The sequence below is a fragment of the Microcaecilia unicolor genome, chromosome 3 (genome assembly GCF_901765095.1).
Source record: "Microcaecilia unicolor chromosome 3, aMicUni1.1, whole genome shotgun sequence".
Classification (NCBI taxonomy): domain Eukaryota; kingdom Metazoa; phylum Chordata; class Amphibia; order Gymnophiona; family Siphonopidae; genus Microcaecilia; species Microcaecilia unicolor.
Window position 1 is genome coordinate 413,585,214 of NC_044033.1, and position 17,226 is coordinate 413,602,439.

A 17,226-nucleotide genomic window follows, 5' to 3' on the forward strand; every position below is an offset into this window, starting at 1 on the left:
CTGCTGCGTTCTTCAACTTTCTGGGCCGTTGGCAGCGTGAGTGAAGTAGGCACACTGCCTTCGGTGGCCCCAGAAACTCTTCCTCTGTTTCAGCATCCCACCTATGCGGGATAGGAAATTGCAGCAAAGGGAAAGCTTCCAGATCACCAAAGGCAGTGTGCTTACCTCACCGACGCTGCTGGCGGTCCAGAAAGTTGAAGAAGGCAGCGCTGCATGGAGCCGAAAGGGAGTACGAAAGAGCTGACCAAGGCAGTTAGATTGAGAACAGGAGATGGCATGATGGCTGAAGCAGGGAGCAGGAGAGCAGCCAGTAGTGCCCAAAACTCAGGCACTTGACTGGCCACCAGGTTTGGGTGGGGGGGGGGGGTGCCTGAGACTGGAATGGGGGTGTGTGGCCCCCAAGGCCCCCCCGTAGCTACACCACTGCTTCCAGAGCTTCACCTCGGTCACTACCATGCAGCATCCTGTGAGGCGAGGCTCTGTTTCCACTTCTTTTCAACTTATTTCTCAGTCCTCTAGCAACCTCATTTCACTTTTACATGGATGACATTCTCTTGATTTCAACCCATCCCTTGAACCACTTCAAGATTGTCTTAAACTTATGTCTGACTGGTTCTTTAACCACAAACTAGTTCTTAAAGACAAAACCGTAATCTGCTGGTCTACAGGAGGTCTTTCTATTCCGTCTGTTTTGCTTCAGTGCTTTGGCTCCATTTTCAACCAGTTGAATCATTTAGCTACCTCAGGGTTATCCTCGATTCACACTTATTCACTTCTCAGATCTTCAATATGTGCAAAACAGGTTTCTCTGTACTTCTCCAACTTCATGCAATCTGTCACTATTTTAGTTCTGAAATCTTTCATTCTTTACTTCTCACATTGCTCATTACATCCTATGAGCTTACTCTCATTTAACACACGGGAATCGCTAGCTCGGCTTTGTAAAAGAAGTCCTCAGCTACTTAGGTTCTACTCAAGCCTCCATTAAAAAACTACAGTACCTGCCATCTGGTTAAGTCATCATGCTCATCGTTTCGACAGCATATCTCCACTGCTACAAAAACATCACTGACTTCCGATTCCTCAATGTCTGCTGTTCAAATTATTGGTCCTTGCATTCAAATCCCATAGGATTGGGCAACCTCATTACCTCTCCTCCCTCACTATTTCATACTCACCAGTCTGCCTTCTCCGTTCAATAAACGACCATCATTTTGTTTTACCTGGCCCTAAACTTGCTCATTTAGATTCTACTTGTCATGATGCTTTCTTCTTTGCCACCCTCTTTCACTGGAATTCTCTCCTGTTAGATATTCGTGCAGAAACGTCATTTAATAATTTCAAATCAAAACTGAAAACCTGGTTGTTTACTAAGACTGAATTGCTGCGATGCCCTCTCCTTCCTCATTTAAGACCCTATCCCTTTTCCCTTCACTACATTGTCTTTTTCTTTGCCCCACATTCTCCACATTGGTTCCTGTGTATGTCACTTAACTGCTTTCCTGTCAAATTTGGTAGTTCCTTTCCTAATTTGTTTTGAACTATTGCAAGCCACCAGGAACTGCTAGTTAGTTATAGCAGTATAGCAACTTCTACTAAACTATAAAACATCCAAAAATCGAACTTAGACATTTTATCACAATCCTTGGAGAACTGGAAAGGGTTATAGAATGAAACAAGGAAAAAAAGAGAAAAATAATTAATGACATTAAGTCACTTCAGTCTAGTAGATAGTAGAGACCATTTGCTGGTTTTGCATTACTTTCCTTGACAGGATTATAGTACATCATTATTCATAGCTACCTGGGGTTTCATTTTCTCTCATTTGTTTAGAAGGGGGTTCCTCGGTGTCCCAGGGCGTAGACTGGTTGATAGGTGTTTGCCCCCATCTCACGCTTGTTGCAAGAAGCTGCCCTTGAGTCTGATGAGTCTGATTTTCAGTCTTGGTAGGGCCAGATGGCTAACAGAAAGAAAAACAAAATAAAACAAAGCAATAGTGAGTCTACTGCTTGTTCAAAATATGTGTGCCTGTTACTTGCTTCTCACTCAAAGTCTTGGTTCTTGACCTTCTTTCTCTTTCAAAATTATCTTCTTGTGCTTTTTACATGTTATTGATAAACATAGGATGGGAATTTCTCTTATCAGTATAGATAGGCTCAACCTATATACCTCAAAAACCTTTACAGGCCTTGTGAATAACTTTGAGAGTTTGAAATACACCCCTTTTAATGGCAGTAGATGTTTAGGAAAATTGGATATTAGGTATTATTCACATCAATAGGGCCAAGGGTGAAGTGAACCCAAATACACCATAAGTTAAATATGCATACAAATTACAATTTACTTCAAATCTCTATCATTTTGTTCCTTATCACACCCTTAATAAATACAATTTGCTCAGCACAGAACAATGCTACAAAATGTGACCATCTCTAGGAAAACATGATTAAAGTCACTAGAAACAGTCTCTCTAAAAGTATTAAAAATACTTTTGAGTTCATTTTTATTACACATGGTTAAAAAATATGTAGCTTAAAGTGCAGAACTCAATTTGGACCCATGATGTGAAAATCAGCAATTGTCAATATTTTGGATACATGACTTTAGTCATGTTTTCCCAGAGATGGTCACAAATAAGGGAACATTGAAGACAGAAGCAGTTTGCTGAGGAAGATGGGTAAATGTATTATTGAACTAGCTAGTTTCATATAAATTCAATGTGAACATGGAAGATTTCTCAACTTATAACACACATTAATAAAGGACAGTAGATAAGATCAGCATGGCCTATCTAGGTTGGCTAGGGTTGTAACCTGTTGCTCTATTAAGACTACCCGCTCTCTGCCATTATTTAGGGCTTTACCTATCATTCTGTGCACGTTACAGCCAACAATAATTGTTTAGGGGTTTGTTTGCTAGTGCAGCTTAGTAAACAAGGGGGTGGTGGTTAGTTTTTAAACAGACTATAAATGCCAAGTTCAACGTGCACAAATCTGTCCCCGAGCTCCAATACTTTTCACAATATCCCAAGGTAAAATAAAATTGTGAACTTTTTAACAAGACATATGTTTCTTACAGACTGGATGTTGTACACCTAACCACTCCCTCCTAGCCATTTCACAACCTATGTCAGTGATGGTGAACCTTTCAGAGACTGAGTGCCCAAACAGCAACCCAAAATCTAATTATTTATTGCAAAGTACCATTCCCCCCTCCCCCTCGTCCCCCTCCGTCCCACTCCCTCTTGTCCCCCCTCCCTCTCCCCTTCCCCTGAGTTCCAGGATCCCCCCTCCCTCTGAATTCCACAGGGTCCCTTCTCCCTCCCAGTTCCAGGACCAGGATTCCCTCTCCCTCCCAGTTCCAGGGTCTCCCCCTTTCCCTCCCTCCCAGTTCCAGGGTTGTCGTGGGAGGAACCAGAATGCTGCTCATTCAATGACTCTCTCCTATCAGCATTTTCTTACTACTGTGGTAGCCAATCTTTGTGCCCCATAAACGGAACGGTGTTTTATTTAATCCTGCACTGCCGTCATAGTGAAAACACACCAGCAACCTTACATGGAGGCTGGTATGACAAGGAAAACCAATGGCGTCAAAGACAAATGTTTTTCTAGAGCAGCCCACCTTCCCTCCGTCCGAGTACCAGGGCCCTCCCTCCAAAATTTAAAAGTCATACCTGGTCGGGGTTAAGGCGGCGTCGGCAGCAGCAGTAGTAGTTAAAAGCGTGCTGACGACTCGCCTTCAGCCTTCCCTTCTGTCTCTCAAGCTCTGTGGTCCCGCCCTTGTGGAAATAGGAAATGAGGGCGGGACCACAGAGCTTGAGAGACAGAAGGGAAGGCTGAAGGCACGCCGAGTCAGTACACTTTTCACTACTACTGCTGCCGACGCCTTAACCCCGACCAGGTATGACTTTTATTCGGACGTGGGGCCTGGTGCTCGGAGGGCGGGGCGGCTGGAACTGACTGAGGCGACAGCACGCGTGCCCTCTCTGGCACACGAGCCATAGGTTCGCCATCACTGACCTATGTAAAGCCACTAATAAACTCCTCTCTTGCCCATACCCTACTCTCCCCTGCCCCCTTTCCTTGGAGTATCGTTCCCGCTACCCCTCCTACCTCATCTTACATGTCTTATTGTATTACTTTTCAAAAGACCACAAATGTTCTGGTATTGAGTGCTTCTATGTCCCCTATGCTCTGCAAATTTACACATCCAGCTCATGCTCTTTTTTCATGAAATTTTTTTTTATTAGAGATAAAAATGAAAGAGACAGAACTACCACAAGCATCTGTGATAACTAAGTAGCAAACAGAAGATTATCAAAATAGACCCCAAACTGCTATCACACTATGGGGGAGATTCTACGTATGGCACCTAAAAGAGGGCATGGAAATCAGTGCCGACTAAGCGTATTCTATAAGAGGCACATAGATTTAGACGTGGTATATGTTTCAACGGTTTTATTGATGACAGGTCAAAAGTACAATCCAGTTCGTAACCATAACATTGGTGCAATATCACATTAAACAGAACAACAACACGAAAATACTGCACTCCTACTGTCATAGATTTTCATATTTCTTAACCCCCCCCCCCCCCACCTTTGACAAACAGAGTTAACCCATATGATAACCATCATTAGCCAATTTGAGGCAATTCCTACCTACCCCCTATCCCCCCCTTCCCGTTACTTGTTAAATTACATGTATTAGCCATACTGACACACAGATAACCCACACAGTTCCCATTGCTGTTTAGCATCTGAGATACCTAATACAAGGATATTGTGTACCTTAATTCACCCAATTCTCATCATCCTATCCCCCCATCTCTGTGGTGCTTGTGACATCCACCCTCTTAGCCCCCCCTTCCTTTTCGCTTCCCCACTCACCACCCATTGTGGACCAGCCTCCTGCTTAAAAATTCAACAAATAGCTTCTGCCAGCTGAGGGAAGGGTAGTCCACAGTGGCTCCCACAATGTACAAAACTTGCAGCCCGGGTCACTCTCAAAATCGGTGATACTACACTGGTCTAGTCTCATCTGGTGTATTAACTGCGACCTCCAGACCTGTGCTGAAGGTCTCGCTGAGGTCAACCAGACCTGCAGAATTGAGGTGAGTCCAAAGAGCATAATCAGTTTAATAAACTCCTTAAAGCCCTTTGGAGGTTCTGATGTAAATTTATAGCTATTTAGACGTGGGTATCCCTCGAACTCCGTGCCCTCTTGAGAGCAGAATCCACGACCGCCGAGTCATGGGGCAATTGTGGCCGCATTAACTCTGGGTCCGAGTGGATCCTGTACTGGGACTCTGCTTTCTTGGGGATGGTGGGATTAGATAATGGTCGCATCCAGTTCCGAAGCAGTGTCTCCTTGAGGACATTGTGCAGCGGTACTGTGGTGGACTCTCTAGGTGGTGATGGATAGTCGAGGACCTCGAGCATCTCAGCCCTCGGCTCATCCACAGAGACCACGGGAAAGGGAATGCAAATAGACATATCCTGCACAAAGGAGGCAAAAGAGAGACTCTCAGGAGGCGAGAGCTTCCTCTCAGGTGAAGGCGTGGGGTCCGAGGGAAGACCCGCAGACTCCTCTGAGGAGAAATATCTGGGGTCCTCCTCTTCCCCCCACGAGGCCTCTTCCTCGGTATCGAACATAAGCTCATGTAGCTGAGTCCTGAACCGGGTCCGGCTCGCCGCCGAGGCCTCGATGTCGTCGAGCGGTGGACTCCCGCGCCGGCGGGGACGAAGCTCCCTCCATCGACGTCGACGGGGACTCCACCTGCGTGGCGGTCGAGACCGGCGTCGCAAGCAGCGGCGGCACCGGGCTAGAGCTCGCCGGCGCCACAGTCATCGGCGCCGAGGGCGCAAGCACCCCCAGCGCCGGCACAGCCTGGCGCATCAGCCCTTCCAGGATCCCCGGAAGGATGGCTCGGAGGCACTCGTCCAGGCCCGCTGTCGGGAAAGACGTGGGGGCCGGTAGAGGCATCGGTGCCGGAAGCTGCTCGGGTCCAGGAGACTGCACCGAAGTGCTGGGACCCTGACGTGGCGGTACCTCCACCACCGAGGGGGACCTCTCCTCTCGACGCGGACGCTTCGGCGTCGACTCCTCTCCGGTACCGACAGCCGGATGCGTCGAGGGCGACCGGTGACGGTGCTTCTTTGCCTTCTTACGGTGCCCGTCACCGGTGCCGGGTGGTATGGAGGAGGAGGAGGTCGATCCCCCTCGGTCCCGAGGAACCGGGTCAGACAGGGTTCGGTCCCGAGGGCCACGGGCTGAAGGAGTGACCGGGGCCGACTGCCCACGCGGTCTCTCACCTCTACCCTCACCGGAGGACCGGCGGGCCGACGGGACCTGTTCTCCTGGGGTCGATGCCATCGATGCCGATTTTTCGGGCATCGATACCGGTACCGAAGGACCGGGCGTCGATACCGATGCCGTCGAAGTTGACGTCGAGGGGCCGGCGCAAGTTCCAAAACGGCGGTCCCGCAGAACTTGCCTTGCAACCTGAGTCCGTTTCCGGAGACCGAGACACAGAGAACACGACTTGATATTGTGCTCCGGCCCGAGGCACTGGAGGCACCAAGCGTGGGTGTCGGTCTGCGAGATCGGCCGGCCGCACCGACCACACTTCTTAAATCCACTCGGGACCTTTGAGAACATTGACGGAAAAATCGCGTCGGCGAAGTTAAAGTCGTCGATGGTGGCGGAAATCACACCTCGAAAAAATAAATCGATCGCGCGGCCACAAGGCCGCAACGCGACGCCCTCGCTAGAAACGAGGGAAAAAGGAGTGCGTGCTCTTTTTTTTTTTTTTGAAGAAAAGAAAAACTGGAGCACGCGGCAACCGAATAAAACGAAAATTAAACAAAATCGCGTAAACGCGACGGTCTTTCCGGGGCTGCGAAGGGAGAGCGGCGACGGCACGACTCTCCTCAGGCGTGGAAAAGAAAAGACTGGCGGGAACGGTCACGCACGAGCGGGAAGACGGCCGCGCATGCGCGGTGGGCGTGCCCCGCGTGCGGACCGCCCGCGAAGCTTCTTCCGGTTGGTGGGGGCTGCCGCGGACGTCACCCAGTCGTGAGAACAAGCAGCCTGCTTGTCCTCGGAGAAATATAAAATACGCTTAGTTGATATCCCAGCGCCTATAACTACACACCTCCATTTACACCCCACCTATAACCACCCCCTTTTTGCCTGTGCATGTTAGAAGATAGGCACATTGAATTACAGAATGCACTTAGCAAGTTGTGCATGTAAATTCTAATTATTGCCAATTACTGCTCATTATTGCTTGTTAAGAGCTGTTAATGAATAGCTTAAGCACGTTGTTACAGAATACACTTGGATTTTGGCTACGATCTCTAGGTACGCTATGAGGCATATTTTCAAAGCACTTAGCCTTCCAAAGTTCCATAGAAACCTATGGAACTTTGTAAGGCTAAGTGCTTTGAAAATATGCCTCTATATGAATCTGGGGGTATATGCCATAAACATTTAAATTAGGGTCCTGATCCTCTAGTGAAATATCTATTAACAAACATCTCTTTGGGTTCATGTGTACTTTCACTTTCCATGCCTCCAAGAACATATCACTTTTGAACAATTGGGCATTCTCACCACATTTGCAGAAAATGACCTTCCTGTCCTCACTCCCTCCCTTTTTTTCATCTACTTTTTTTTTCTGAGCTGGAGTAGGAGCCTAGTGGTTAGAGCACTGGGCTGAGACCCAGGAAAACTCAGTGCAAATCCCGCTGCTGCTCCTTGTGACCCTGGGTAAGTCACTTAACTCTCCATTGTCTCAGGTACAGACAGACTTGTAAGTCCTAGTGCACTTGAACAGAACTCACCTTGAACTACTACTGAAAAATGTGTGAGCTAAATCCAAATTAACGCATAAACACTTTCCCCCAGATTCTAGATTGTGCAACGTGAGTTGTTCGTGAAAATCTGGTCATAGTCTGGATTTGCACATGCAACTTAATTAGCTAACAAGCCAATTATTGACAGTAATGGGCTTTAATTAGAATTTGGACAAACAACTTGCAATGTGTATTCTATAAAGGAAGGCATGTAAATTCTAATGTGCGCTGAAGGAAAGGGGGCATGGAATGGGTGGGCTGTGGGCATTTCTAAAATCTGTGTGTGTTATAGAATACACCTGGTCCGTGCCTAATTTAGACACAGGCATCTACACCAGGTTTTACTTTGTGGAACTGCTTATGACTACATTATTGATGTGGGCGGGCACTAAGCATATTCTATAAACAGTGCTGAAATTTAGGCATAGCTTATAGCATATGCCTTGTATTTTTTTCAGCACCAATTTTTTTGGCATGATATATAGAATGTAGCCCTTTATGACTATTTTCCTGTAACTGTGCTAAAACATTTGTCTTTCCTATAGCTTCAGGTATCTTGTTCTATTCCACAGCCTCCAATTCCTCCCCAAGTTCCCCTTTTCCATGTCACTACAATATATGCCTCACTTTTCTATCCTGCTATATTTCAGGATCAGCTCCTCTAAAAGTGACTTTGAAGTCCTTTCCTTTCTAATAATACCCCTTAAAACATCAGTACTGAAATAAGATTCATTTTTGTTAGCCCAAATTGAGTTTGAATTTACTTAGACCCCTTTAATTGTTCACATTCAGTTAACAGTTGCCCAATTTTAGACAGTCCCTTCTGCACTCACTCCTGAAACTTATTATAAATCTTACCTACTTTAAACCAGCTAAGACGACAGATTAGCATTAAATATGTAAGACCATTACCACTTATTCTCTCCCTCTCTCTAGCCCACAGGTTCACTGTAAGTTTAGCGAAGGGATTTTTCAATGTCCTTTAACCACTCCTGTAATAGAGGGTAACATGTGTCTATAATTTTACCTATAAGCTATAAAGTTTTACTTCAGGTATAATGCACTATTTCCCTTCCCCCATCTCTCTTTTCCTTTCAGCCATATGAAGGAATTTCTGGCTGGTAACATGCTCTGATGGTGAAAATGTTGCTAAGGCAACTGGCAACTCAGATACCTGGTATATCTTGTTACAAAAGTAATTTACAGAAAGCAGGAATGGCAAGGACATCAATTGCAAGCTTCCAGCACATATGAAAGTCCCAATTACAAGTCTCCAGCCCATATGCAGCACCTATGATTGGTCCAGGGTAGAGGAGAGGTGGATGCTCACCACAGCCTATAAAACCATGCTGCAAAGGAACTCTGAAAAACTAGGCATGCTTGGAGAGAGAGTTTCAGATCCGTCCAATGGCCTATGTTTTTTCACGAAGGGATGCACTCCCCCCCTTATAATTACCAGAGATACTGATATCAGATTTTGTAAGTTTGTTATAACTTGAAACTGATGTCTGATGCTGTGCTGGTGGGTGAGTAATTAAGACTTTTCTCTCTGATTCTTGTACAATTTTCTATAATATTTTATAATATTTTGGTAAGTTGTTTAGAGAATAGCAAATCAAATGCGTAGCCTAGTACAAATGGTGACCCATGACGTCTACTGAAACTTCTATCTGCTGGTCAGAGAGAAGATTGTAGTTTAATTTATAGAAATCTATTTTTAATATCATCCTTTTTCTTGTCCCAAGTTTTGCATTTGCTGTTTGTAGCTATTGCAGTAAATACCAGGAATTGTTCTTTATGAGTGTAAATGAAGTGAAAGCTGTGCCCACACCCATTTCCCCCAATTTCACCAGAATTCATAAGTATATAATTGCATAGCCTAGTGGTTAGTGCAGTGGACTTTGATCCTGGGGAACTGGGTTCGATTCCTACTCTGCAGCTCCTTGTGACTGTGGGCAAGTCACTTAACCCTCCATTGCCCCAGGTACAAAATAAATACCTGTATATATGTAAACCGCTTTGAATGTAGTTGCAAAATACCACAAAAAGGCGGTATATCAAGTCCCATTTCCCTTTCCCTATTCTGTTAGGGAACATTTTCTTAAGTTATTTGAGCTCTATTTCAAATCTTAGTTCTCATTCTTTGAATTTTTTCTTTGTTCCTAATGATGTTTTCCTTTTTCTACTCTGAGTTTTCTAATTACTAAAGCTATAGTCCTTTATAAAAAGAAAAAAAAAGGCATATGATTGCTAGAGAATCCCTTCTTTGTGGCCACAGGAGGCTTTATTTACATCTTTGTTTTAAAAAAAATGTTTGATTTCATGGCTCAAACTGTAACTAGGGATATATTTCACTTAGAGGCAGATGCATCAACCAAACGTTAAAAAATCAAAATCGTTAAAGTCCCTAACGATTTTAAAATAACGAAGAATGCACCAAAAAAAAAAGTCACACATGCTGAGATCGGTATTGAAACGTACAATGTATCAAAGAATCACAATATACATCGTTAATCGGCCCCCAAATCATGCGCAGAGCAGCCAAGCGTTATGTTAGCTGCTCTGCGCATGCCACAAACAGTCAAAACACAAGCACATGGCTCCAAAATCAAAACAAAAATAAAAAAAGGGTCGGGAGGGGGCAAAGGCGCTCGTCAGAAGCGTCCTGTATGGCCGTCCTTCCCCCCCCCCCCCCCACCCAAGGGCGCCGTTCCCCCTGCCCCACAGGGCGGAGGATGTCGGGAGGCGGAGCTGAGGGGAGACAGAGTAGTGAGGAAGGGAGGGGGGCCGGGGCTGCTAAAGGTACGTTTGCTTTTTAATTTAGAATGCAGGGGGAAGTGGGGCAGGGGGGAACGGCGACCTCGGGTGGGGGGGGGGCAAGTGTGTGACTTTTTTTTTGGTGCATTCTTCGTTATTTTAATTTAGAATGGCAAAGAGTGGCATGAAGTTCTGGGGATTGTGCCTTTCAGTTTCCTTTTGACCAATCACAGCGCTATTAGCTCTGCTAATGCGCTGGGATTGGCTCACAGTTTGTTTTTTCACTTTACTATTTTTCCTGGCACAGAGCTGTCCTAACGAGAGGTCCAGACCTCTCGTTAGATTTCCTGCCTTTTTCCTGCGTAAAGGCAATCGGAAAAGGTTAGTGCATCTCGTTTCAATGGGGTTTTCACACTAATTGCTCATCTCCATTCCGTTTTCGTTAGCTGCTGGCTTCCTCGGTAAAAGCCCTTTGATGCATGCAACGGATCAAATTTTCCTCGTTGGAGGGTCATTAAAGGCTCATTAAGCTTTAGTGCATCTGCCTCTATGTTATAGTCAGTTACAACTATCTAAATTAGTAAAATTCTGTGACTCAGCATTTATCTTTTCCAGCAGTTGAAAAAAAAAGACCCTCTCTTGTAAAACATTTTTCTTTTACTTCTTGGAGGAAATATTTCTTGGAGCACAGATACATTCTTTCCATTGTTACTTTTGAACTGGTTTTTCCTGTACTATCACTTGTTATCTCCTTCTCTGTGTGAGCCTTTGAAATCCTGCATTCCAGCAGTACTGATAAGGATTAAATTACCTTTTGTGTTTAGCCCAAAGCAATTAACTGTTGACCTGGCACTGCCTTTGCATCATAAAAGAAAAAAAACAGTTTGCCAAGTTTACCCTAAACATATCAGTTTTAATCCTACTGGCTTAAATCTAATATTTATTTGATACAATTCTATGTCACCGTTTCTACATAATTTTGTTTTCCCGCTAAACTTACTAAAAATTCTAGTTTTATTTTCAGGATATTTAAAATATTAGGAATTTGGTCCACATTCCAGTATAAAAATTTATGGTAATTTTCCCCTACTTGTTTTGAGATACTATGATGAAACATGTACATGTGTGTCCTAAGAATGACATAGCCAGACCAGTGGAATATAAAGAAATATCATTTGTAATATACTCCAAAGAGCCTTTTTATTACCTGCAGAAATAAAGAATCTCAATGGAGCACAGTACTATAGTACATTCTTCCTACTTCTGGAGTAGCTATGCAATATTATTAATTTATGCACATAAGAAGTACTTCTAGCCCCAGGTCACTGTTTTGGTAATTTATCATACATACTTGTGTATAACACCATGTTTAATTTAAAGGTTATGCCCAGTACTGAATTCCAATAGCATGATCTAATTTACAGCCTCTTAATTATTTGTGTTTTGTTTGTCAGTCTTTATGTTACCCCTTACATACGAGTATAAGTGATCACTTCTGACTTTTTTCCAATTTTATTAGTACCATCAGTACATATAAAATGTTTCTCTCATGAATACATTAGTTTTGTATGCAATATAACAAAAGATTTATTTTCTGCATTCCCTAGTAGACATATTACTACTACTAATATTCTGTCTCTTATCAACATTTTTTAATGCATTAGTTACAGCTAAAGTATAATTTTTTCACATTCAGTACAAAATTAGGGTCTCTTTTTCTTTAAGATAAACTTTTCCATAAAAGATAACTTTTACCTAGATGATATCTTTGCCCCATCTTGATTGTAGAGACATATGTGCTATATTTCTTGCCTGATCTATGTGAATCTTTGTAAAGGTCAGTCAAGGATGCACTTTTGTCTGCCTCATTAGGATTTTTCTTTTTTAAAGCTGATTTTCTTACATTGGATTCAAACTTGACATCCACATTTTAGATTCTGATTAGTATATTTTCATACAAGGATAAATTTTACATTAACTGTGAGATTTACTGTAAGGCTTCTGCCTATATTTTTCTGTTATGTCTACATGCTACATACTTTTACACTTTAAACTTTGTGATGCAGTTTTACTGTTCCCATATGGTTATTTATTTATTTGTAGCATTTGTATCCCACATTTTCCCACCAATTTGCAGGCTCATTTGCAGGTTACATTCTATTCCTCCCTAATGTCCCTGAGCAATCACCTGTAGTTTGCAAGTGAGTGTCATTAACACAGGATTTTAACACAGTCTTCCTGAAACTTTTGTTTTGCTAATGTCATTAGTGCTAGGTAACATTTGTCTCCTGATTTACTTTACAGGAAAATTGTATCTAGCTGAATGTTTAGATTAAAAAGAAGTTAAGATATTTTATGTGCCTTGAATGAAAATGCTTTGTACTGCCCCAGAACAAAGACAGTGTCTTGCTAGGCGACTGCCCACTTTGTCCCTAATTTGCTTCCACCATATTATCTCGAAACAAGAGGGATATTTCTACATAGTATAGATACAATTTTTTGATGATAATGTTAAACAGCTGTCATGTTAAACTATTCCCCCCCTTTTTTCTGTATTCTTTATGACCTTTGTTTAGTATAAATGGAGAAACTGTGCTTCTAACTGATTACTTGATGCTCTAATCTTCTTTGTTATGCAAGCTATGAATTAGCTTTTTTAGGACAAGAATAGAACTTTAATTTCCACTGTTAACAATTGGATGCTGATGTAATTTTTATTTTTCCCAAATTTTTTTTTCCATAAATGAAACGTGCCTATCCAATGCTTTTAAGAAGCTTGTTTGTAATAGCCCTATGACAAAGATTTAAAATAATGTCTTGAATTGTATAGAATACAATTGTGTAGAACTTACAAGCATTCTCTCATTCAATTTTGGAAAATTTTATGTAGAAAGTTACAGAAATGTTTAAACTAATGACAAAGTGTATTTGTAATGAGAGCTGAAAATATGCATGTGTAAACTGAATCTATGTAGAAATGTTTGTAACAGGGACATGTATATGACTTCTGACATCCTCTTTTTGGTCAGACCAGTATGGCCATTGATTTTTATTATATCCTACATATACTTTGAACTGTGCAAAGCATGAAATCTGAGAACACCCTTGAGTTAATGCCATGTTGTTAAGGAATTGAACAAACATTATAAAGACTGTTTAAGTTGCTGAACAATCTAAAAACAAGCAAATCAAAACATTTCTAAATAATTCTTAATTTCTTTAATAACAGAAAAGAATCTCTTACTACCATATGAACCTGAGTTGCTAAAGATAATTGACTATCCACCTCAATTCCCAGAATTCTGGAAGACATCGAATTTTATCAGAAAATTATTAACTTATAACATAACATCACTAGTAAAAAAAGGTCCGTTTCTGTTAGAAATGAAATGGGCGCTAGCAAGGTTATATTCATATGTTGATTGTTGTTAACCAAACAGTTCATAGTAAAGTGCTATAATGAGATGGAGTAATTGTGAAGGGTGTATAATGAGGAAGATTGTTCGTATGACATTTTTTTCCTTGTCAATTGTATTTCAGTCCGAGGTGAAGTCTCCCTTTTGTTTGGAGTTCCAGACCCCAGAGAGAGAGAGAGAGAGAGAGAGAGAGAGAGAGAGAGAGAGAGAGAGAGAGAGACCGTCTGTGTGTGTCTGAGAGAGAGTGTGTGTGAGAATGAGACACAGAATGAAAGAGTGTGTGTGCGTGACTGAGAGATACAGTGTGACAGAGTGTGTGTGTGTGTGGGGGGTAAGTTCCATGACCCCCTCCTTCCCTTGCTCTCCTTCCGTCTGATGTGAGAGAGTGTGTGGGCAGGACTACAGGGGCGGTCATTGAGACAGAGTGTATGTGTGTGTGAGAGTGTGTGTGAGAGAGAGAGACAGACTGTGTGTGTGTCCAAGAGAGATTGTGTGTGAGAGTGAGACAGAGGGAGTGAAAGAGTGTGTGTGTGTGTGTGTGTCCAAGAGAGATTGTGTGTGAGAGTGAGACAGAGGGAGTGAAAGAGTGTGTGTGTGTGTGTGTGTCCAAGAGAGATTGTGTGTGAGAGTGAGACAGAGGGAGTGAAAGAGTGTGTGTGTGTGTGTGTGTGAGAGAGAGAGAGAGAGAGAGACTGTGTGTGTGACAGAGAGATACAGTGTGACAGAGAGTGTGTGTGTGTGGAACTGAGTTCCATGACCCCCTCCTTCCCTTGCTCTCCTTCCATCTGATGCGAGAGTGTGTGGGCAGGACCACAGGGGCAGTCATTGAGACATACTACTAAGCATTTCTATAGTGCTACTAGGGTTACGCAGCGTGACACAGTGTATGTGTGTGTGAGAGAGAGACAGACTGTGTGTCCGACAGAGAAAGTGTGTGAGAGTGAGACAGAGGGAGTATATCCATACCGACTCTTCTCCTGTTTCTGCTCTTAGTCCAGACTTATCTAAGGTTCAATCCTTCAGGGCCACAAAAAGGCTAGGTTTCAAGATATCTCTAATGATATGCATGAGAAAGATTTGCAGATCTCTCTCATGCATATTCATTTGAAAATCTGTTCTGTTTGAAGTCCTTAAGGACTAAACTTGGACAAGCCTGTTTTAGTCTGACCAACTTCATTCTTAGAGTAATGTCCCAGATCACAGTACAGTTTTTTTCCCCTCGTCCTTTCCCACTGCAGCATTCCGCTTTTCCAAGGCTTTTTAAAATTCAGTTACTATTCTCATCTCCACCACCTCCAGTGGGAGTCCATTCCATGCATCCGCCACCCTTTTCAGCACGAAAACATCTTGATGCTGCTCTTGATTCTTCTTTGTGAAGCTTCATACCATGTCATATTCAACATCATTCTTTCTTTTGCAATTAATAGAGATGAAGAACTAGCAGTCACCAAACAGGAATGAGACTTGGGGGCGTGGGATCATCCTTGATAACCTCAAGTGTTACAAAGCAGCTGGGACAACTAATTGTATAACTGGATGCAAAGGAAAAAGTGTCACTAATAGAAAAAGGAAAATAATATTACCTCCCTAAAGGGGTCCTTTACTAAGCGGCGACAAGCCCAATGTGGGCTTACCACTTGCTAAACTGGAAAAACAGCTGGGCACCGTAGCAGCCCAGCAGTAGTTTCCACCCCCAGCACATGTGCCATTTCCAGCGCTACAAATTTTTTTTATTTTTATAGCACCGGTGGCAATCAGGCAGTGTTGCGCTGCCCGGTTACTGCTGGGTTAGCCAGGGAGCCCTTACTACCACCACAATGGATGGCGGTAAGTACTCTCCCGAAATGGCCCGCTGTGGTAAAGGGCAGTCTCAGCACACCGCAGCTTAATAAAAGGACCCCTAAATCTTTTATGATCTCCTTCCTGTCTCATCAGCTCGTAACCTTGGGGTCTTCGACTCCTCCCTCTCCTTCTCTGCACATATTCAGCAGACTGCTAAAACCTGTCGTTTCTTTCTCTATATCACCACCAAAATTCGCCCTTTCCTTTCTGAGCACACCACCAGAACCCTCATTCACACTCTTATGACCTCTCGCTTAGACTATTGCAAATTGCTTCTCACAGGTCTCCCACTTAGCCATCTCTCTCCTCTTCAATCTGCTCAAAATTCTGGTGCACGACTAATATTCCGCCAGGGTCGTTATGCTCATATTAGCCCCTCTCCTCAATCACTTCACTGGCTTCCTATCCGTTTCCGCATACAGTTCAAATTCCTCTTATTGACCTATAAGTGCATTCACTCTGCAGCTCCTCAGTACCTCGCCACTCATCTCTCCCTACATTCCTCCCTGGGAACTCTGTTCACTTGGTAAATCTCTCTTATCTGCACCCTTCTCCTCCACTGCTAACTCCAGACTCCGTTCCTTTTATCTTGCTGCACCATATGCTTGGAATAGACTTCCTGAGCCGGTACGTTAAGCTCCATCTCTGGCCGTCTTCAAATCTAAGCTAAAAGCCCACCTTTTTGATGCTGCTTTTAACTCCTAACCCTTATTCACTTGTTCAGAACCCTTATTTTATCATCCTCACTTTAATATTCCCTTATCTCTTGTTTGTCCTGTTTGTCTGTCCTAATTAGATTGTAAGCTCTGTCGAGCAGGGACTGTCTCTTCATGTTCAAGTGTACAGCGCGTGTACGTCTAGTAGCGCTATAGAAATGATAAGTAGTAGTAGTAGTTATAAGATCAAACATAATTTTGTCATATTTTAGGGAGGGAAGTATTTTCACTTGTAGCAGAGATCATAGGAGCCAACAGTACCAAAATTCAAGCACGGATGGGATGGATGCAAAAAGACCTTTGTAGCAGCAGCAAGGAAAAGAATGCAGAATCAAGATCGATCTGTGACAACATGGGAGGCAGGTATAAATGGACAGACTGGGGGAACTAAGTTATCTTTACTGTTAACATCTTTCATTTTTCTATGTAGGAAAATCCTACAGTTTTGCAAACTTTTGGCTTGCTTCATTCTTACTAGACAAAGGTCTATAACTTATCTGTCTCTGATTTGATGGAAATATTACTGCTTTGCAAAGCTCTTAATTATTCCCACAATTTCTATCAGACTCTTTTTTTTTTTTTAAACCATTAATTGCAGTATTTTAGTATCTAACTTGCCAAGACGATTTTCTTAAAA

The 17,226-nt window shown here is 43.0% G+C and overlaps 1 protein-coding gene across 1 annotated transcript in view; it reads right to left on the reverse strand.

The window, feature by feature from the left end:
* Positions 1-17,226, reverse strand: part of KLHL29 (kelch like family member 29) — a 915,027-nt gene that overhangs the window by 328,835 nt on the left and 568,966 nt on the right. Inside the window, exon 5 of the mRNA XM_030195140.1 lies at positions 1,804-1,960. Within this exon, the coding sequence (XP_030051000.1) occupies positions 1,804-1,960 (157 nt within the window). The remainder of the gene's footprint in view (positions 1-1,803; positions 1,961-17,226) is intronic.